Raw genomic sequence first — 23,519 nt, 5'->3', positions numbered from 1 at the left:
TTCCACAGTAGAAACATGAGAGAAAGACACTCAAACAACTGAACTTCACTGTTATTCGTGAAAGAGAACAATCCTCCTACTCATTAGGCTGGTGAGAATGTGACAGCGGAAAAGCCAGGCATCAGAAAGCTGTCCTTCATTTACAAGAAAGAAAAGGGTTTAATTCATGGCTAGTTAATTAGCATCAGCTAACAGAATGTTTCCAATAAATTCTGTACCTTCACCATCAGATTCACTTTGTTGTTCACCACTTTCCAGCTTTCGTCTCTTTCGCTCACGGCTCTCACTTCGCTCTCCCTTCATGCTGACCTCGTGTAAGGTACGTTCTTTTTCTTTCTCTAAGTGGCGTCGCTCTCGTCTGGCTTCTAGTTCTCTCCTGTATACCTCTTTCTGGCGAACCATTTCCCGGTCTGTAAACACATAACACAGTGCAATCTTTAACCTCACCGGAATACCATGATAATTCAATTTAAAACACCCCAGCTATCTGATTGAGGTAACAATACAGGCAAATAAAAGAGAAAAATTCACTGACAAAGAGGAAACCATATGGTCGAGCCTTTTCTATGATGAAAGAAATTATCAGGCAACAGATACTCAGAGGAAGACAAATCATTTCAACATTTCAAACACCACTAGGAGAGAGATATGGGTACGTCAAGATAAAATATGAAATTTCTACCTTCTTTCTTTAGGAATACGTACTACCAACTCCGTTTTGGTATATTTTGAGGAATGTATTGCCCATGATCTTGATGAAAGAACCAGTTTGCCATTCCCTAGGAGTGATTAGGAAAATCCATAGAGATTATAATAAGAATTGCCAAAACCAGGATTTTACCCTGGTATTTGCTGAATGTGCGTCCAGTTTCTGACAGACACACCAAGTCACTTGACACAGTATCAAAGATCCAGAATAATGAACTTTTACAACATCCAATTGATCTGAAAGCTTAAATTTTCACAAAGCTTTAAAATAGAGACAAGTCAACAAAATACACCATCATATTTTCCACCTTATCAACAAAGCCACCCGATAAGTTAATGGTACCAATGGTCTCCATCAATTTAGCATTCACTAGAGTATTTAAATTCAGTTCATTATCATTAAAGCATTACCTGCTTCCAAAAGCCGTTCTTTCCTCAACTCTTTTTCGAGTCTCTCTGCTTTTTCCCGTGCTGTCTCATGTCTAACTGGTGGTGGTGGCGGTTGTTGCTGCATCTGTTGTTGGTGTTGCTGCATCATCATATCCTGTTGTTGTTGCTGTGAGCGTCGACTTCGTTGATCCATCTTAATTCTTCTATCAGAGCTTTCCTGGGCCCTTCTTTTATCCAAAAGCCGTTCTCGCAGATCCTCCAACATACGGTCTCCCCTCTCCTGCTGCTGCTGTTTACTACTGCTGCTGCTACCACCTCCTCTTCCATCAGAAGAACGCTTTGACTCACCACGACTGGTCGGCATCTGTTCTCGTCTCTCTCTGCAAAAGTGACGGAAGTAATGTTAGTTTGTTTCTCATCTGACAGTACCGGAGATTATTGTACATTACTGTACCACTTGGGCTCATATCCTCTTTTTTTAAAAATACTAACAATAAACTCAAGTTAGTTACCACAGATCAAAGAAGAGCACATAACAATACTGCTCATAAACTGGCCAGGTCTGATATTTCCGTCATTTGCAATTTGTACGAACTGCACTATTTCTGCACATGCCGACTCACCCCATACCAGATAATTAATCACCTCTCCAAATCTAAAAATATTATCATACAAGGCACAGTTTGTCCACCCATAAAATGATCATTCTAGCAGACTAAGTCCAGTGTCAATAAGAAAACACAACGGTTCATCATTAGCGTCACGGACCCCAATAAATTTCATTAACAAAAGCACTCAAAATTTCTTCAAATTCTTTATATGTCTCACAAAACATCTGTATTCCAAGAGAAACTTGTCCAACACCATAAAAACAATGCTCAACTGTAAACCAAACAAACGACTGCCTATGGCTGACATATGATTTATGACAGCCATGTATGAAGAAGACTGTTCAACAAAACATACAGCCATGTGATCACTTCTGAAAACTGTTGTTTATATCAACTGTTGTACAATTTAATACATGTATTAAAAGTTACGTGGTTTACCTTTGCATTCATGCTACATTCAACTATATCTCAATACTAGATTGAAAATGTTAGAGCAGATGTTAGGTGCTAGTGAAAATTTTAAAAATGATAATATGAAGGACTCTATAACAAAATTTAGTTCATCAGTAAAATTCCCAGAGTCCCACAACACACAAATAAAGTTCACTTAGATAATATTTGCCATCCTTACAGACAATTATTCTAACTGTACCCTGGCACAGAGTGGGACTGTCTTACACAAGCTCATCCCTTTATGTACTCATAGCATTTCAACATCAAAGCATGTTTAAATCACCTGTGGCTTTTCTATTAGCCAGACCTTATCTCATGTGTATCAATTTGTTACCTAAAACTTAAAATGTCTTCTCTCCTATTTCCAATCACAATTTTGCTTTCTATATCTACATATACACTCTCATGCTCATAAATTAAGGATAATTGCAGAATGTGGTGTCACAAAACGTGGCACTACACAAAACTGGTGCTAATAGCATAGGCACATAGGGAACACACATGACACAGATCTGTAAGTCCACAGTATTGGTAATAAGTTGAGAAAACTGTCCCGAAACACATGCTACAAAACGTCACCGTTTCCTGTGCATGTACCCCAACATCAATATGTGATGCACACGTACACAGGCCACAAAACGGGTTGGCATACTCTGGATCAGGGGGTTGAGCAGCTGCTGGGGTACAGCCTCCCATTCTTGCACCAGTGCCTGTCGGAGTTTCTGAAGTGTCGTAGGGGTCTGAAGACGTGCAGCGACACGTCGACCGAGAGCATCCCAGACATGCTCGTTGGGTTTAGGTCTGTAGAACAGGCAGGCAACTCCATTTGCCTAATATCTTCTGTTTCAAGGTACTCCTCCACGATGACAGCTCAGTGGGGCCGTGTGTTATAATCCATCAGGAGGAAGGTGGGACCCGCGGCACCCCTGACAAAGTGGACATACTGGTGCAAAATGACATCCTGATAGACCTAACCTGTTACAGTTCCTCTGTCAAAGACAGTCAGGGGTGTACGTGCACCAATCATAATAATAACCTCCATACATGTCTATTTCAAGGACATTAAGGGGTTGGAATCTGGTTCCTGGTTCACGCCAGATGAAAACCCAGCGAGAATCACTGTTCAGACTATACTTGGACCCGTCCATGAACATAACCTGGGACCACTGTCTCCAATGACCATGTACTGTGTTCTTGACACCAGGCTTTAAGGGCTCTCCTGTGACCAGGGGTCAGTGGATTGCACCTTGCAGGTCTCCAGGCAAATAAACCATGTCTGTTCAGTCGTCTGTAGACTGTGTGTCCGGAGACAACTGTTTCAGTGCCTGCAGTAAGGTCCCAAGCAAGGCTACCTGCAGTACTCCGTGGCTGTCTGCAGGCACTGATGGTGAGGTAACGGCCTTGTTCACTGTGGAGGTCCCGTACTGTAGCACCTGGACACGTTTCCTGTCTGCTCGAATCATTGCCATAATCTTGAGATCACACTTCGTGGCACATGGAGGGCCCATGCTAAGACCTGCTGTGTTTGGCTAGCCTTCAGTCGCCCTAGTACTCTACCCCTCATAATGTCATCAATATGTGTTCTTTGAGCCATTTTCAACACACAGTCACCATTAGCACAACTGAAAATGTCTGCACACTTACTCGCTGCACCGTGCTATGACATGCACCCATACACCTCTGCGTATGTGGACTGCTGCCAGCGCCACCATGTAACGACCGCAGGTCAAATGCACCGCATGGTCATACCCCGAGGTGATTTGAACCCCCAAACCACCCACCAGAGTGTTGTTTCACCATGTATCAGCATTATCCTTAATTTATGAGCATGAGTGTACTTCACAAGCCTCTGTACATTGGAGGCTTACTGTTATTACTGTTGATCTGATTTAGGGTATGTCACATCATAGTCTTTCGTGATCCTATTAAAATATAACACACACACACACACACATTCACACACACAAGTGACACCACATTGCTGTGTGGCAGTGTGGTTTCAATTGCCTGAGACTGCAGTTGCGTGTGTGAGTGTGAGTGAGTGAGTGAGAGGGAGTGTGTGTGTGTGTGTGTGTGTGTGTGTGTGTGTGTGTGTGTAGTCTATCATTGACAAATGCCGTAACGGCTGAAAGCTTTAATTGTGAGAGTGTTTTTGTTGTGCCTATCTGTGACTCAGCATCTCCGCTATATGGTGCATAGCAACTTGATAAGTTTTTCACACTTTTCTTATTCTCAGCTAAAGTAAAAGCTAGGCCCAACTTATGTTTGTTGCCATCCTCTTGTCAGAATATAAAACATACCCCTCTTGTCAAAATATAAAACATATCCTGTGAAGGTATAGCTTACTGAAACTTGAATGGCACAAACACTACAAAAGGAGGATCCTCCTGTGGGAGCAGAAGTCATGTGAGGGGGAACTAAGTCCTCTAGGGAGACTGGTAAGTTTGAATCGTCCAATCTTTGTAACTGTTTGCTTTTACTGTCACCAGCTGGCTTTGACTACTAAGTGCTGCTTGCACAGATATTCTATTTTAAAGCCGCCTTTGCAGTGGCAGGTTATCAGTGTTGGAGTAACCCTCCTGGACCCACAATGATAGCGACAAAGGAGTTGCCTGGACTCTAATATCCAGACATGGCAGAAGCTGACTACCTGCTCCACAGCTTTGCCCACATGGCTGGTGAATGTAACCTTCCCAATCAAAAGGACAGGGATTAAAATAGCTTCCTTTCAGAAGTAGAAAAATGGTCCTATATTAAATTAAAATGTTCAAGAAGTATATCCTTGGCATCCCTGTTATAGTGCTGTAAAATGCTGTAATGGATTTTGTTTTAACATAATGTCATGTCAAGTGCAACAATGTCATATCCACCAGGGACAGACAAGGAGCAAACCTATTCAATGATGGAAATGAAGTCCGAACTGCCCCTCACTACAAGCATTTGGGAAAGACAGAAAGCCATATCCTGGTCTGCAGTGGTAATGACTCGAGCAAAAGCTCCACCACAGTCTGTGAAATGTCTCCTTTGTTGGGCATGAGACTGCTCCTCTTTGTTACTGAACTAACAGTGTGCCCTCCACTTCTTACTGAAATTCTTCAAAAAGTTTCTCATACACAAGATGTTTGCTGTTGGTACAACACATCAAATACACAGGGAGAAACTGAAGAATCACTTCTGTCACTTGTTGATAACAGTTTGGTTTTCTTACTGCATAGCAAACATTCCAAGAAAACTGATAAACTGTGCACTTTGCACTACCCTTACAAGTGCCTTGTAATGCTTCATAATGCAGTTATGTACATCAGTTGCAAGTATATAAGTAAACAAAAAATGTATTATTGTAAAAACACTGTAATTTACCTTTTAACTATAAAGTAATTATTTCTGTGAATATTAGTAGATACATATTTGATAGGCTTTCGTAAACTGAGATGTGTTATTGGGTGTACTTGCTGGATGGACACCAACTAACAGGCAGTGATTACATGTAATATCACATAGAAAACTAGAAACAGCAACTTGGCTTAATAACTGAAAGCACTCCATTAATCGTACTGAGGAAATCTGGTAATTCATTTTCATTTAACTATTTTTTTTTCTCTCTTTTTTTTCCGGGAAACTGGGATAATAGCCAAAGCTACATATGCGGCACCATCATCTATTAACATATTCATCTTTTTTCGTGACATGGTTGGTTCACCAAAGTATTGCAGCAAATTACTTTTGAATCAAAGGAGACCACTCACTGAAAAGCAGAAGAGTTCTGTTGTTGACAGGCACATACAGAAGAAAGAAAGCTTTCTAGCTTTTGGAGTTACGGTTTGACAAGCTATAGTAAAACACGCACACGCACACACACACACCTACACCTAGGCCCCTGCATGGTGCTGGCTGGACTAACAGAGCAAATGCTATTTTTAGAGGCATGTGGCCTAGTTGTGGTGAGGGTATTGTCAGTGGGGAGCATAGAGGGAAAGGGAGGTGGGGGGCAGCAAGAGGGATTGGGGGTGAGTGGCTAGTGGCTCGGAAGGAGGCAACCAATTTGATGGATAGAAACGTGGAAGGGCGGGCTGGTAGATATACAGTCATCATCATCATCATCAGCAGCAGCAGCAGCAGCAGCATCATCATCAGTTTTCTGCTACATTATCAGGCCCTTTGCCTCTCCATTTTCTGTGATCCATTTCTTCCTTCTTAAGGCTGCTGTATGTTGTACCGTCCATCACATCATCCAGTATCTGAAATCTCTTCCTTCCTCGCTTCCTTTTCCCTTCTACATAACACAGATATACAGTATAACTAAACTTTTATGTTCCCTTAATTAACATTTTCCGGCTGTTTACGACATTTTTGATTGGTCCCATCAAATTTTCTATGCCCACAATGTTAATTTGCACCTGATTTTGCATCAACATATTTATAATTTTCCCATGATTTACACATTATGAAAAAATGTTTGTGGAGAAAAAATGATGCAGGCATGATGTTGGCCGTCCAGTAGTGGCTAATCTTCTTGACACCAAGGCACTCTACTCAGCAGATTTGAACTGGTAAACGTGTAGAAGTTGGAACAATTCATGCCATATCTCCCATCCTGCCAAGATCTACTTGGCATGGTGGCTGATGGGAGTAACTAGGTTCGTTTGAATGAAGATATTATGACCAATCACCACCATTTCCAAACCGTCTCTACTGCACAAACAAAGTTTTGTGATTGTTGTGATCCTCAAGACACCTTTGTCGAACAATATTTAGCGTGTTTCAGCATATGGGCACTTAGAGCACTAGGTGACATCGTCATTCACTTTGCACTGCTCAAATGTTTTTAGTTTAAACACAGTGCCTGTTACATACTTTATTCATACTGAGCAAAACACGTTTTGAGAATTTATTTTCATTGTCAAGTGCAGTGTTTACGTGTATATTTTTTGTGATGTTACACAAACAAACAATGTGATTGATAGTTTGCATGTGTGTGCGTGGCTTTCTACATAACCTATGAGGCACAGTACCTGGTAACCTCAAAAAGACGACTACAGTGCAAGAGACGTAGAATAACACATATTCAAACACCACACAAAATACTTATTTACATATTTTCACTTGACAGCGAGAAAAAATTCTCGAAGCACGTCCTGCTAAGCATGAAAAAATATGTAACTAGCGCAGTATTTCATTATTTAAATAATAAATGACAGCTGCAGGCTTCCAACAAAATCAATTATGACATACGAAATTGAGTTAAACGTTCCTACTTCCTAGACAGTTATCAGTTCCAGTTACATCAGCGATTTTTTTTAGATAATGAACCCTTCATTAGATAATAAATAAGTCCCTGACAAGTCTTTTGATGCTCGTTATGTACATATACCATACACAAAGTGCAAGGGGGTACCCTATATGTAACTTTTACAGTTTAAAATGTTATTTCCCACATTTTACATTTTCCTGTGTTTTACACCATTTTTGAAGTCCTTTGAAAACTTTAAAAGCAGGGTCTCACTGTAGGGGCTGTCATGATTGTAGCGGCCGGTGGGAAGTTGAAGCGGCACACACTGAAGGTGATGTGGGGACGTGAATTGAGAGGAGATGACAGGACAGAGCAAGTGGAAACTTGAGTGGAGGGTGTGGGGGTTTGGGTTACCTGATATGTGTTGTAAGGTAACTCCTATCTGAGTAGTTCAGAGAAGCTGGTGAGGGAAGGATCTACATGGCTCAGACTGTGAAGCAGCCACTGAAATTGAGCACACTGTTCTCAGCTGCATGTTGTGCCACTGGGTGGCCAACTATGTTTTTGGCAATAGTTTGGCGGCGGTCGTTCATCCTGGTGAACAGCTTAGTTTGGCGGTGGTCGTTCATCCTGGTGACACAGCTGTTTGGTAGTCATACTGACATAGAAAGCTGTGCATTGTCTGCTGCAGAGTGGGTATATGACATGGCTGTTTTCACAGGCAGCCTGGCTTCTGATGGGTTAGGATAAACCTGTGACAGGACTGATAGGATAATCTTGTGACAGGACTGGAACAGGAGCTGCTGGATGGGTGGATTGGGCAAGTCTTGCATCATGGTCTGCCACAGGGATATGATCCCTGGGTTGTGAGTGGAAGTGGTATCGGGATGGACTAGGATTTTGTGTAGGTTTTGCAAGTTACAAAACGCCACTTTATTAGGGGTAAGGGGTAGAAAGGATCTTGGGTAGTACCTCCCTCATTTCAAGACAGGATGAGAAATAATTCAAGCCCTGATGAAGGATGTGGTTCAGCTGTTCAAGCCCAGGATAATGAAGTGGCTGCTCCTTTGTATGAGATTCTTAGGGATGGTGGGAGGATTGGATGTGTGTCAGGATATGGCACGGAAAATTTGTTTGTGGACTAGGTTTGCGGGTGGGGTGGGGCAAGTGAGAGGGGGGAGGCGGGGTGTGTGGGTGGTACTGCTCATCTGTGAAGGTCTTTGTGAGGCCCTCAGACTACTGGGCAAAGAAGTTCTCGTCACTGAATTTACGACATCTGGCTAGAATGTATGGGAGCGATTCTTTGGTGTGGAAGGGATGGTAACTGTCACAATGCAGGAACTGTTCATGGTTCATGGGTTTAATGTGGACACAAATATGGATGGGGCCATCAGAGAGGTGGAGGTCAACTTCCAGGACCACGTGAAGCAGATGGGGTAGATGGTGATGAGGTTATGATGAAATCTAAATAGGGTGTTTTGGCCCTGAATCCATATCACAAAGATATTGCTAATGAGTCTGAATCAGATGGGGGGTGGGGGAGTGGGGGGGGGGGGGGGGGGGGCAGCTAGATAGGTTTCTTCTAGATCGGGGACTCGCAAGTTTTCCTCTGACGAAACATGAGCTGTGGCGACTGGCGCTATTTAGTCGGGGACTCGCAAGTTTTCCTCTGACGAAACATGAGCTGTGGCGACTGGCGCTATTTAGGCGCCACTTGTGTCGCTGATATTGACACTCGTCTGCTCTTGTATCTCTGACTATTCTGCTTTGGTTTTCCGGCTTGGCGTGTGACCAGGCTCTCTCTCCGGTCAGCGTTCAATGAGGCAACATGTTTTGAAAACAGGCCCTCGTCTCTATCCACTGCGCCCGGGCCTCGCCGTCCACGCCATTTTGCCGCACGCCGGGTGTACGGAGCTGATTAGTCGCCGCGTTTACGTGTGAAATGGTGGTGGGTCCATCATCTCATACTGGACATCTCCTCATCGCGTAACTGGAAGCATTAAGTTACGTATGATTCATATGCTGTTGTTAACCTGTGAAGATTTGGGAAACTTATGGTGGCATGCTGTACCTGCCGGAGATCAGTTAAGTGTTATACTGAACTTGCAAAGTCTAGAGTTTTACTGCCTGTTTTAAAGGTTCCTTGCAGTATTAATTTGATGTAGTATATTAATTAGTGTGATCACTCTTTGCTCAGTTTTGGTTTTAGACTTTTTTTTTAATATGAAGGACAGAGCTCTTGTCAACTCAATGTAATTTTAATTGTTCTTTTATTCGGTAAATGTCTCAGTTTGGTTTTCAGTTATGTTACAGATAGTCACGTAGTTAGTAAGCCTTGCATGGTCTTGAAAAGGGTGAATCACGAGTTGCATTTATCTGCCATGTGAATTATTTGCTATTAAAGAAATAGTCTGGTATGTGCGGCAGCTGGGGTTCGTCGCCTTGGAGAGCAGGCTGAGATCGTGTGTGTGTGTTCAGCATGTCTTCTGCTCTGGCTTGCAGCCTGATTATCTTCGAAATTGTTTGGCGGTTGCTTTCTACTCGTTTGTTCTGAGTACCACCGTGTATAAGCCACACTTCCGTCCTTTAGTTAATTATCTGGCCTGTCCGCCGGGATGGATGATACCTTTTCTTAAGTAACTCAAGCTGAATCATTAGTGTTGTGTAAATTTTGGTTACGATAGCAATGAACTTGATAGTCTGCTTATGGTGGTGACTGTCTGTGATCCTTTTGCAATCAGATCTAATTATTACTTTTAAAATACTGTTTGTTATGTTAATCCATGATCCAATCACACAGTTTTTCTGGTTAAAGTCAGTTGTATATTTTCTTAAGGGGACAAAGGTCTGAATAAAATTTTCATACTGTTATCTGATTTGTAACTATGTAACAATGAAATTTGTCCTGAAGTTGACATTAAAATTATGTACCAACCACGAGTTTGTGCATCAGCATTTCACTACAGCATGTATTCAGACATATCTGAACACAAACAACTGATTGTTACTCAACTTCTCGGAGCCAAAAGTTGCAGAACATTTCTCACACATTTCAAAATCAGCTGTATGACTACATAAGCCAGCCTTCCATACTACAATTATGCGCCCACTCTTTAGTTGTTCTACTTTAAAAATATGGTGGCAAAATTATTTTATAATTTATATGGAGAAGATAATTTTCTAAATATCCAGAAAGTTGGTGGTTCCAATTTTCTGGTACTGAGAACTAACTTAGCAGCATTTATCAGGCAATATGAGGAATAGTCTTAGACATAACTACAGTCTGGACACACGAAATACAATTTGATGAATCAATAACACTAAGAAACCTTCAGAAATCATAATTTTATCTTGTATATGTGAATCACCATGCATCAAAAATTTTAAAAGAAACAAATCTCAAGGATGCAACTTAAATTCATGATACAATCACTTCAAACTATTAAGTTTTTTCATGTCTCTTTATGACATGCATAACACCACAGACAAACACTGGAAAATGTTTATACTGCGAGGTATCAGTATAATAAAATTTTAACATGGATTGAAAACCATTTTGAAAGACCAGCACATCTGGGTACAACTAAAATGGATAAAGTAAGGTCATCAATCATTTTATTGGAGAATCAACAACTTTTATTAGAAAAACCGGTGACACTACAGACATTTTAGTCTTCCAAAAAGGTTAAACTGTACCTGTGATGATGTTTCTCTCTGATTCTCTCTTCTCTACGCTCCCTGTGCTCCCTAGATCTGTGATGGGTTTTTCTCCTCGATGACGCATCAGACTTGTTAGGATGAACCTTAAACAAATGTATATGTTAGACATTATAAGCTGGAGAGTTCTCAGAAACGTATGCAACTTTTCACATGGCTGTTAAGTTACACAGCTTTTATTTAATATTACAAAAGGTACCACTTAAAACTGTAAATTGTATAAATACGAAACTGTTGTTATGGGTGTGTTAGGTAAACTGATTTATGCAAAAACTCAAGTATAGAAGTCTTGAGGACTACGAGAGGCATGTTATTCAGTTTGGTTTTACCTAGTGGACGAGAAAGCATTCTCTCCCTCCCTCCTAACCCTCGCCCCCTCTCACTCCTTAAAAAAAATCATCTTTTCTCAGACAATGCATTTGCCCACAATGGTCTTATTTCAAAAAAAGATTAAAGCATGACTTGCGCCAGAGTTGTCAACCCTCTGTTTTTTCAACCATTTCTGCACCCAAAGGAGATTATGACCGGAAAAAGTTTTTAGTCCAATGAGGATATTTTATATGTGTATTTTCCAAACCTTTCATAATTATTATTTTATTTATTTATTTATTTATTTATTTACTGTATGACAACATCGTAAAAATGAGATTACAACTATCTAAAACTAAAAATTAATATCTAGGTCACAAACATAATATACACCTCCAGTATGACCAGGAACTCGATTGGATCTCCAAGGAACGCTCTCAGAAGACTTTCTCAAATTACAAGGGGGGTTTGAAAAGTTACATCACTGAAACTTTTTTTTATTTTTCAGTGTAGTCTCCTTGTAGACTAATGCACTTGGTCCAATGATGTTCCAGTGCCTTGATCCCATATCGAAAATGAGCTTCCTCCAGGCCTGCAAAATAGTTATCAACTCCGGCTATCAATTATTCGTCTGAAGTGAATCTTTGTCCACCATGAATAATTTTCAGTTTTGGTAAGAGATGGAAGTCTGACAGAGTCATATCAGGTGAATAAGGTGGGTGTGGAAACAATTTGTGCCATAGTTCATGTAATTCTGCCATGGCGACAGCACATGTGTGTGGGCACGCATCAAGAGTCACAGCACCCATCTCGCAGATAATTTTTTCATTTCTAATTCTTCAGTTAAAAATGTGATATACCCTTTCAGATGACATATGGCAAGTGTTAGCAATTTCATGCACTTTCAATCGGAAATCCTCCATGATCATTTTGTGTGCTTTTGCAATGATTTCTGGAGTAGTGACACATCTTGGCAGACCACTGCATGGATCATCATCTTAAGCTCTCCTGACCAAATTTAAATTAATTTGCTCTCTTGACAACAATTGAATATGAAGGAGCAGAGTCCCCCAGTGTATTCTGGAAATCGGCATGAATGTCCTCTCCTTTCATACCTTTCTTTACGAAGTACTTAATCACTTTTTGAATCTCGATTTTTTCCATCTTCTCAAATCACTAGGCAGGAAAAACAGTAGAGCCACATCACCGAAAAAGCTTTCTTCTAAGAGCACTGATGTGGCATGTGTTTACAGGCAACAACAGTCCAATGAATATCATGTGAACAGCTCATTGCACTAGTGCTGACCTCTCGTGGTATTTTCGAGAACTTTTCAAACCACCCTCACACATGGCAAATAGTCTGATTCTCAGCCCCACAGTCAGAACTAGGAGAAGTTATTTTCTTGTACATCTGCAAAGAGTTGGGATGCCGTCCAGTGCTGGTTCTTATTTGGTTAACAACTGACCAGATCTTGTGTGACAATTCAAAGTCTGGTGACTTGGTCAATAAGCATGGCATCTTAGGTTGTTCTGTCGCAGCATTAACCTGCCGTGCTTTACACATGTCAAAAAAGATGGCAACCAGGTGTTGGTGGCTGGAAAAGGCTGTTCAGATGACAAGACTTGAGGGACACGAGATTATCAGTGGTAGAGCGACCCTGGCGAGAGCCGCCCTGACATGGAGCCAGTAGGCCACGTGACTCCAGAACCCCACCCAACCACCGACACCGTACATTCCAGCAGCTTACAAAGAACATTGATGAGGCTGACGGGCCGATAGCTATCAACATCAAGCAGGTTTTTACTGGGTTTGAGCACTGGAATGATGGTGCTCTCCTGCCATTGCAATGGGAAGATGCCATTGCACCAGATCCGGCTGAAGATGATGAGGATATGTCGCTTGTAGTCAGATGAGAGAAATTTAATCATCCGGCTGTTGTGGATCCGATCAGGCCCAGGAGCTGTGTCGGCGCAATGTGCAAGACGTATCTCGACCAACACTCCTGCTTCCATCGTTTGATAAGTTGGTGAACACGGGCACGTACCCGTTTAAAGGCTACGAGGTGCTCCAGGGAAGGGTGCCGCTTATACCGCTGTAGAGCTTGCCAACACTCCTTAATTGCTTCAGTGACTTCCAGCGACCACCAAGGGACTGCCTTACGCCAGGGGCACCCTAAAGAGCAAGGGATCACGTTTTCTGCCGAGAAACAATTGTTTTTGTGACCTGCTTAACCATCATATCGAAGTTACCGTGTGGGTACGGTGACAGCAGAGGTGGTGAAAGTTTCCCAGCCTGCCTTGTTTAAAGCCCATCTGGGCAGGTGTCCATGGGCCTGACACCACGGCAGTTACAGGAAGATGGGGAAGTGGTCCCTACTACACAGGTCATCATGTTCTCTCCTATAGATATATGGGAGAAGTCTTGGGCTGCAAATTGATAAATCAATGGCCGAGTAATTACCATGAGCCACAATGAAATGTGTGGCAGCCCCAGTATTTAAGAGGCAGAGGTCGAACTGAGACAGTAAAATTTCGACATCTCTGGCTCGGCCAGTAAGCACAGTGCCACCCCACAGCGGGTTATGGGCATTAAAATCTCCCAAAAGTAGGAAAGGTTTAGGGAGTTGATCGATCAGTGCAGCTAATACATCCAGAGGTACTGCACCATCTGTAGGAAGATATACATTGCAGACAGTTATTTCCTGTGTTGTCCTTATTCTGACAGCCATAGCTTCAAGAGGGGTTTGAAGGGGCACAGTGTCACTACAGACTGAGTTTAGGACATAAACACAAACTCCATCCGACACTTGCTTATTGTCACTACAGTTTCTGCAATATCCCTTAAAGCAGAAAAGGCCAGGGCTCCGCATTGCCGGCAACCAGGTTTCCTGGAGGGCAATGCAGATAGCAGATGTAAAGCTTAACAGTTGCCGTAGCTCAGCCAGGGGGTGGAAAAAACTGCCACAATTCCACTGGAGGATGACATCGTCACGAGACTGAGAAGGCATGGAACATTCAATGAGGCAGTTTACACCTCAGAGTTGCCTGCTGCCACCAACTTGTGTCTGAGGGTCTGGCGAGATCTAGGTCCTCAGCAGACGCCAGAATCTCCATCCCCTCCTCAGACACAGAGCTTGTAGGTAGCAGTGGTGTGGGTGCCACCTCAATTTCCTTGGTCTTAAGGGTCTTCTTTTTGGATTTCTCTCGCTGCTCCGTGGGTTTCCTGTGTGGGAGGACTTCACTGGCTCAGTCTCCAGGGCTGAGGATAAGCGTGAAGCCCTATGACCAGCTGCTTTTGAGCTCTTCAGCCACTGGCCTAACTGAGGCTTATCACTGCCCCTTACAATAGCAATAGTCAACCAACTATTACCAGTTACAACCTCTGTAGTTGTACAAGAAAAATTAATCTTAGCTCCTACAAAAGTAATAGGTCTATTTAGCAACTCTTCCTGAGCTACATTATTAGGAGTAAGACTAAAAGTATCCACAGTCTTGTAAACAGGCATTCTTGTTCTTCTAGCATATCTTCTCCTCCTGTACGGCATGGCTGTGTGCTCAGTACGGCTGCCTCGAGTCAAATGAGCGTGCAGCTGCCTGTACTGCGGAAGTTTCCACTGATAAGCGCCGCCACACTGGGCGCGGCAGGAAGTACCGCGCTGATAATCCAACATGGCGCCCACTTCCGGTATTTTTAACTGCGGATCGCGCTTAGTTAGAACTATAGCGCGATCCTCCAAGCTCTAGCGGCGGCCGAGCGAAACTCGTTCAAGGTCAAACACCAATATGGCGGCACACACAGCCATGTGGCAGCTGAAAACCGAAAGCCATGGATGAGAGCCCACGACTGCACCTTTCATATGGCACTCCGCAGGCAATGCTCAGCAACACTCACACCAGAGGAGCAATAATAAAAGCAAAAATTGTCGACATGTAACAAGGGTGATACCAAAGACCCGACGCTAGACCGCTGATGGCCACTAGAAAGAGGGGCAGAGAGCCCTGCAGGACGCTGTTCTCTAGGATATGGGGGGGCACTGCAGGAAACACCCACTTGAACCTGCACATACAGTGTGACAGGAAGTTCTTGACAAAAATCGGGGAGTGGGCTCCAAAGACCCCAATCATGTACCTTAGTAAGGATGTGGTGACACCATGTTGTGTCATAAGCCTTCTGTGAGTTGAAAAAGACAGGGATGAGGTGCTGGCAACATGCAAAGGCTGTCCAGATGGTGGACTCCAGGTGAACCAAATTATCAGCAGTGGAGCGGCCATTGCAAAAACTGCCCTGAGATGCGGCCAAAAGATCCAGAGACTCATAGAGACAACACAGCTGCTTGCTCATGATGCGTTTGAGCAACTTACAGAGAACGTCATCAAGGCTGTTAACTGTTCATCTCTATGGGGTACTTACCCAGTTTCCATACCAGAACTATTGTGCTCTCTCACCACTGAGAAGGGAACTCGCCCTCATTCCAGATCCGATTAAAGAGGGCAAGGATGTGACACTGACAATTCACTTAGAGATGTTGCAGCATTTGGTTGTGGATGCAATCTACCCCTGGGCCCGTATCAGGGCAATGGGCTAGGGTACTGGAGAATTCCCATTCACTGAGCGGAGCATTATATGGCTCTAGATGGCGGGTAGTAAAAGATAAGAGCATTCGCCCCACTGGCTGTTTAATGAAGTGAAAGGTGGGGCAGTAGTTCTAAGTTGAAGATATGTGGGCATAATGTTCAGCAAAATGTTCGGCAACAGTGGATGGATCAGTGTAAATGGCGCCATATAAGGAAATACTTGGTACACCTGTGGGGGACTGGAAGCTGTAGAGATGTCTGACTTTGCCCATACCTGTCATGGAAAAGTACATGATCCAATGGCGGAAACGTACCATTCTCAGAATTCTTGCTTTCGCCGTTTTATGAGGCAGTGGACAAGGGCAAGGAGTGTTTAAATGCAATATGGTGCGCCAATGAAGAGTACCACTTATGGCATTGGAGAGCCCGTCTATGACCTCTAATGGCCACAGCAATCTCTCGGGTCCACCAGGGTACAATCTTCTGACAGGGGGATCCCGAGGAACAGGGGATGGCTTGGTCGGCTACCAAAAGAATGGCTGCTATTGTACACTGAACAGCCTCATCAATACTGCCTTGCAATGGGGAGCTAAGGACGATAGCAGAGGGGAACCCATCCCAGTGAGCATTACGAATAACGTCCAAGGGAGCAACGCTAAAGGAGGAATAGGAAGATAGGAAAGGGGTCACTACCACACAGGTCATCATGGACCATCCAATGGAGTGATGGTGAAAGACCAGGGCTACAAAAGGAGATATCAATGGCAAAAGAAGTGCTGTGTGCCACACCTAAGTGTGTGGCGGCACCCGAGTTCAAGAGGCAAAAATTGAGCTGTGCCACTGAAGTTTTGGTGTCTTTATTGCAGCCATTGATCATTTGTACCACCCCACAAGGAGTTATGGGTGTTGGAGTCACCCAAGATTAGGAAAGGTGGGGGTGCTGAGAGACTAATGAAGACAGTACATCCTGGGACACAACATCATCGGGAGGGAGATATTATGGATAGTAAAATTCTGACTTGCCCTTACCCGAACAGCCACAACCTCTAACGGTGTATCAAGAGGCAGAAGGTCACTGTATATAGTTTCCAGCACATACAAACTAACTCCACCTAGTACTCTCCCACAGTTGGTATAATTCTTTAAATAACCCTAGTAGCCACAAAGGGCAGGATTTCGAGTTGCTGGGAACCACATTTCCTGGACGGCACTACAGAATGCAGGATAACTGCTTAAAAGCTGCAATAGCTCAGCCAGGTGGTGGAAAAATTCATTACACGCTTCCACTGGAGAATAAGACTGTCTGAATTTTGTTGGGGCTTGAAGTGACCAGAGTGTGGGGATTATGAAAGGAGCTATAGTTTTGCATACACACTGCTATGTCAACCTACTGTTTTATGTACTACAACATGCTCAGGCACCAAACGAAACACTAAATCTTCTGTAACTTTTCTGGTAAACTAAGGTTGTCTTACATATTTCAGAATAGTTTTTGCTGTTTGGTACTTCTGACAGCGAGAATTGAGTAAATGAGCAAGCTCTTCCTTCACTCGCGCCAGATGTGCTCCAATACCTTGCCATATACAGTGAATTTATTTGCAACACAACTTCTGAAGAGGGAGTTGTGGAGATCGATGAGTTAATTGCTTGTTTAGGGTATTCAGTAGCAAGGTTATTAGCGTTCTTGCTGAAACTGACAGATGTGATTAGAATGTCAAACTGAAAATTGAATAACTTAAAAGCTTACTGACCCATACATACATTTGGCACTCAGAATTTAACTTCGGTGATATAAAATGATCAACCCCCCCCCCCCCCCCCCCCCAAACACCAATGGCCGAAGTCCTTTAAAATGTTATGTGGCTTTTACGGACCTAAGGATTACATTGTTCAAGTGTGGTCACAGAGGGAGCTTGTGCTCAAAAACAGAACTCAGAAACTTCAGTTTCTCTCTCATACTCAGAATGATATATCTCATTTTCAATGCAAGTGGAGGGCAAATGTGCCATGTATGCAAACTGTTTTCTTTCAATTTCTTTAGCATCAGTTGTAATAAACATGTTGATAGGTTTAAGGTGCAAAAATAAAAGCAAATATGTTTTTAACACAAAGCACTATACTGCTCTTCAACATAGCAAATACTAAAATATCAGGAAAGACTGTATGAATGTAGTAACACGCTGCTGAGATCCCCAAGCCTCCACAAGATCAAAAATCTTGCCAACTAGATGAGACTTGCATAGAAACAATGCTGTATTGCTGACTCTAGGTGGTTTATGTTATTAATGATGGGATGGTATCTCCTGAATCCTCACTGGTAGCAAGTACAAAGTTTGGCTTCAAGAACCCAGAAAAGTTGGCAGTTCACAATACACTGAATTCCTAAGCAGCTGGCAAGCACAATACCACAACCACTGTGTTTCAGAGTTCATGAGTGATACTAGGATCCATGAATTGGGTTTCCAAGATGTGTTTGAACTGGGTGAGGAGGATCTCCCTGGTCATCTCTGTGAGGCGCTGAAATTGGCGTAATAGACTCAGTAACGACCATGTGTTGCATTACAAGATACAGATGGTCTTGAAACCAGTTCACATGAAGTAGTTCATAAATTTTTGTCACAAATTCCCAGTGTCTTTATCTGGAACAACTGTGGCCTCTCAACCAGAGGCAGTCAGTCTACAGATTTGTAGCACCATTATCTGTGTTACACATACAGGTTTTGTCAGATCATGAAGTGAGTCCACTAGTAACTACTGTGATGCAACATATCACTTCAGGGAAACTGATGTGTTGGACCACAGCTATCTTACCAATGAATGATGATTGTGAGATTTGGAAGTAATTTTCGTGTTAGTTAGGTAGTCCATTTCAGCTAGCATACTGTACAAGGAATTTTGTGTTTCTTATATGCATGTGCCCAAGTTGGGGCAAGAACAGCATATAAGCCAGATGGGACAATGACAGCAGTCTTTCCACAAGTCACAGCACTTGGTGATTGGCAGTTTCCTCTGTGCCACTGCCATCCCACCTAGAAAGTGCACTGTGGGCAATAAAAGAGAGGACTGCAATGTCTTCATGTCAAAATAAATGACTCTTTTAGTTTAGTCTGACAGCTATGTACTGAGAAAGACAATTTGTCCCCTTTCCGTAGGTTTTACTTTCTTAGGTAGCATTTTCCTTCTTTTCCTCCTTTGTTTGAGTGTGTGCTTTAGTTTTCTTAGGTCTGTCCACATTCGTTCCTTTTAATGTGTGTCAGGGCGCTGATGACCTCGATGTTGAGCACCCATAAGCCCCAACACACCACCACCACCACCACAGTTCTGTAAATGTATATTATACGGAGTGATTCCGTGATGTTTTGGAAAGCATAATATATGCATACACATCAAAGAAAAACTCTATATTATTTGGTAGAACTTAGTTTCTCAAATGGTGTTTCAGCTAGCACACAAGAAGTTGCAGTGGGGACAAAATCTAAAGATATATGTTAAAGTGACAGCCCCCGAATACTTCTGTGTTACAAAAGTGAGGAAATTTTAAGAAGAAGACTAAATCAAATACAAATTTTAAAAAATACATTTGAAAGAAGTTATCATAAAGATAAATCAGTGTTGTTCTTAACAATAAAGTCAACAGTGGACACTAAGACACAGGGTACAAATTAGATAACTGCATTGGAACTAAAGACATTTTAAGATGAATTTGGTAGTCGAGGGAAAAATATTAAATTGCTTGGCAACAACTACATTAAAGAAGATTATGTAATTCCACGAGTCGGAAGATGGTCAACTGCATCTACAAAGGTCTACAACTGGGTCATCAATATCTAGATGACACCCTAGTAAATGACTGCAGTCATGTCTGTGGCTCATCAGTCTACAGCTCTGGCAGCTGTAGTTATGCAACCATACCCAGTTATGCAGTTTGCTGTTCACATAACTTCACCTGCACATTGATATCATGATGCCGCAAATTATGCAAGAAATTTTGTGAGCTGTACTCAGTGAAAACTGGATTATTATTGTTGTTTATTGTGGTGGTGTGTTTGTTGTGGGGAATTAAGAGTGGTGCGACAACCAGTTTATGGAGGGGCGCTCTAATATACTGTGATATTTCAGAGCTGATCTGGACTGATAATAAGATTATTTTCTGTGTCACTGCATGCCAGTCATGACAAAACGTACGGGGGCAAATATACCAGGTGATTCAAAAGTTGGAGTGCACAATTCAGCAATAATTTAAGTACAGAACTTAGTACTAGAATAGATACTCCAAATACTGATCTAAGCACTAAGCTAAGTACTGAGTTAAGTACTAGATTAAGTAACTCAATCACTGAGTTAAGTACTAAAGCAGACACATGAAATACAAAGCTTGAGTAACAGTACTGATACTCAAAGAGAAAAATGAGATCTATATTAAAATATTTATGCTACCCCCTTTAAACGAGGAGTTACATAATGAGAAAACTAGACAATGTTGATTTAGTAATAAAATAACTTAATAAGCAACCCATGGAAGTAAATAATCATTTGAAACATATTAAAGAAGTTGCAGGCCAGGAAGTTTTTGAAGTGCCTAGGCAGATATAAGACAATACAGTCCGGTTATATGTTTTAGAACGAGGGAAAGATAATATGATGTAATTGAAATCACATGATTTAATCTTTCAAGTTTGGTGGAAGATAGTAATGAACTATCAGAATTATAGGTAAGATTATAGGTAAGGAGTGCTACCAGAAGAGGTTGAAATCAGCTCCTGTGTCAAACAGGGAGATGGACTGTCACCAATTTTGTTCAACATACAGTTGGACGAAATGATCAGACAATAGAGAGCAAAAAACAAGGAAATGGGAATACAAAAAGATGTAAAAATTACAACACGGCTCAAGTGGACTGCACAGCCTTTGCAGAAAAGTAATAGTAAGATGGAAGAAAAGGCATGGAAATAACTTGAAGACCTACACATGACAGCCTGAAGAATGGGACTGAGGATCACCAAAACAAAACAAAGGCACTGGGGGTAAAAAGTGGACAAATTTAAATACCAGGGAGAATACATATCAGGAAAAAATAGAAGCAATGAGGGAGTAATAAAGAGGGTGAGGTCAGCCTTTAGTATGACCCTAAATACAATACAGAGAATATATCTACAGATGTTAAGATTAGACACTACAGAGCAATGGTGAAGACTGAAGTAGTACATGCAGCTGAGACAGTAACACTAGGAAGACGTAGTGTCGAACAACTAGAGAAAGAGGCAGAAAAATAATGAGGAAAACACTGGGATTTAAAACAAGGCATCAGGAAGATTTCTAAAGCTGGGATTGCGACGAAAAGTGATGGTGTGAGATGGATGTGAAGACCTAGTGAAGAACTGTACAGGAGCATGAGAACAAATTTAGGAGAAATCAAACTGTAAAGGACAAGATTTGCAGGATATGTGATCAGGATGAAAATGGAGAGAATGACAAAGAATGTACAGGAAATAATGGACAGGACACAAGGAAGGGCAAGAACCAAATAGGTTGTTCAACTTAAGAACTGGTTGGAACTGGGAAACAGGATGGAAGGGAAGGAAAATAGGGGAAGCAATTAACCACCAGTGAATTCACAAGAGATCAATGACAGATAGATATAGAGCCACCAGTGGAGCAGACATAAGGAATCAATACTGAAGATCTCAGAACAATTGGATTTAACATCCCATTGACATCAAGGTCATCAGAGATAGAGCACAAGCTTGCATTGTGTCAAGGATGAGGAAGGGAATCGGCCATGCCCTTTCAAAGGAACCATCCTAGCATCTGCCTGGAGCGATATAAGGGGGGAATTCAGGGAAAACCTAAATCTGGGTGGCCGACACAAGTCTGACCCGTTGTCCCCCCGAATGTTGTGAGTCCAGTGTGTTAACCACCGCACCATCTTCTTCAGTTTGAAAGAACAGGAAGGATGAAGAGGATTTCGGAGGAGGAGGAGAAGAAGAAGAAAATGCAATCCACAAAGGAGCTATCCACGGTTGTGAAGAGGCTATAATGAAAGAAGAAGAAAGACTGTCAGTAATGTCTGCAGATGAAGGAGATGCATTTTTGACTAGCTCTGTCATCTCTGATAAAACTTGCATACAAAATTACATGGTCTAGTCAAAACAAGCCAGTAAGAAATGGTGAAGGATGGGTGAGGAAAGTCTAGTATCAGTAACATTAATGCAACGTTTTTTGAGTAGAATGTCATTTTTCATTTTGATTTTTGGCATGAGCAACACACCAGCAACACAGCACATTTCTGGGACCGTTGGAGTGATGTTAGATTTGAATACTGCGGCCTGTGGTGCATCCACTCAAGCCAGTCTCCTTTATGAAAATACCTGCCCCCAATGAAAGAAATGAGAGTGACAGCATGATTGCCCTCCTTACACCCCTCTTTGAACTACACATGCAGGCACTAGTGTGTGAATGCTTTGAGGATGATGCAACTTTAGAAAACATACATATTCGGCTGGTGATTCAACCTTACTCTTTTAATGGTCAGGGCATCAAGGAACAGCTAACACACTGGGTCAATAGGATTTCTAAAGTAGGGGATTACACAGAAAAGAGAAGTGTACTTGATTTATGGTGCAATAGTAAATAAAAAAAAAAAACGAAAGTCCCACAGCCTGAAATAAGCATCAAAATCTCCACAAAACACAAATAGTTGTGGAAGCTGTGATGAAACTGTTGACAGTTCATTGCCAAGAGTGTAATGTAATGGGAGATAAAGGAGCAATAAGTCACATTATATGGCACACGGTCAATAACCATAATTTGTTACAGAAACAGCGACACCATCTTCAACCCCTCACCACTGAGATTATCCTTCCTATGGAGTTTTACTCTCTTTTCCGCCATGTGTATCTCATATCAGAGGCAATATTCTTTTCCCCTCCTCATACTCTTTTGCTTGCTCAGATACCAACAAATGGATTGTTGCTGACTAACTGGGAGGTTCACCCATGCAAACTGTGGATTGCACATCTTCAAAGTTTAATTATCAAATGTACAATAATTTTCTTCAATTTTAGTTTTTCTGTACTCTGCCCCCTCTATTAGGTGGATGTTGGTGATACAGGCTAGTCAAAAAGCCACTGTCACTTGTGGAGCTTCTATTTCATATTCCAGTACTGATTTCCTCAATTTTTGGCTCAGCATTTTTAGCAGCATTTAATTGGTGTTACAGCAATTCATGCTGACTATGTATTCTTATTGCCACTTTGGCTACTGACATGATCACCCTAGTTTAATTTTTTTTCTTTCTTTCCAGTTATTCTGACTTGGGTTACACTTCAAGCTCTCTTTTAGATGAGTCCATCCCATATTTCCTATTATTTGCCCAAAGCAAGAACACTTAAATGGTACCTGTATAAAATTTTCTTCAAATACAGCTGTAGTCTATATGGCAAAAGACAGGCCCTGAAAGTTACAGTAGCCTTTGCACAGGTGTTGTGTGTATCTACAACAGTCAATCATGTAACACAATTTTGTAT

At 42.0% G+C, this 23,519-nt stretch overlaps 1 protein-coding gene across 6 annotated transcripts in view; it reads right to left on the bottom strand.

Moving 5' to 3' along the window:
* Positions 1–23,519, bottom strand: part of LOC124788017 (cyclin-dependent kinase 11B) — a 105,027-nt gene that overhangs the window by 55,658 nt on the left and 25,850 nt on the right. For 4 of the 6 annotated variants that reach the window (XR_007016047.1, XM_047255069.1, XM_047255070.1 and 1 more), the window contains exons 3-5: positions 11,089–11,195; positions 1,120–1,478; positions 219–410 (exon numbers count right to left, since the gene is read on the bottom strand). Coding sequence is in view for 5 of the 6 variants with exons in the window: in XM_047255069.1 (XP_047111025.1) it covers positions 219–410; positions 1,120–1,478; positions 11,089–11,195 (658 nt within the window). In the remaining variant the exon portion in view is untranslated. The remainder of the gene's footprint in view (positions 1–218; positions 411–1,119; positions 1,479–11,088; positions 11,196–23,519) is intronic. The other 2 variants (XM_047255072.1, XM_047255073.1) reach the window with 1 other exon arrangement.

The sequence above is a fragment of the Schistocerca piceifrons genome, chromosome 3 (assembly GCF_021461385.2).
Source record: "Schistocerca piceifrons isolate TAMUIC-IGC-003096 chromosome 3, iqSchPice1.1, whole genome shotgun sequence".
NCBI classification, from domain to species: Eukaryota; Metazoa; Arthropoda; class Insecta; order Orthoptera; family Acrididae; genus Schistocerca; species Schistocerca piceifrons.
Note: the sequence above shows the minus strand (reverse complement) of the source record. Positions and strands in the feature narration are given on the sequence as shown.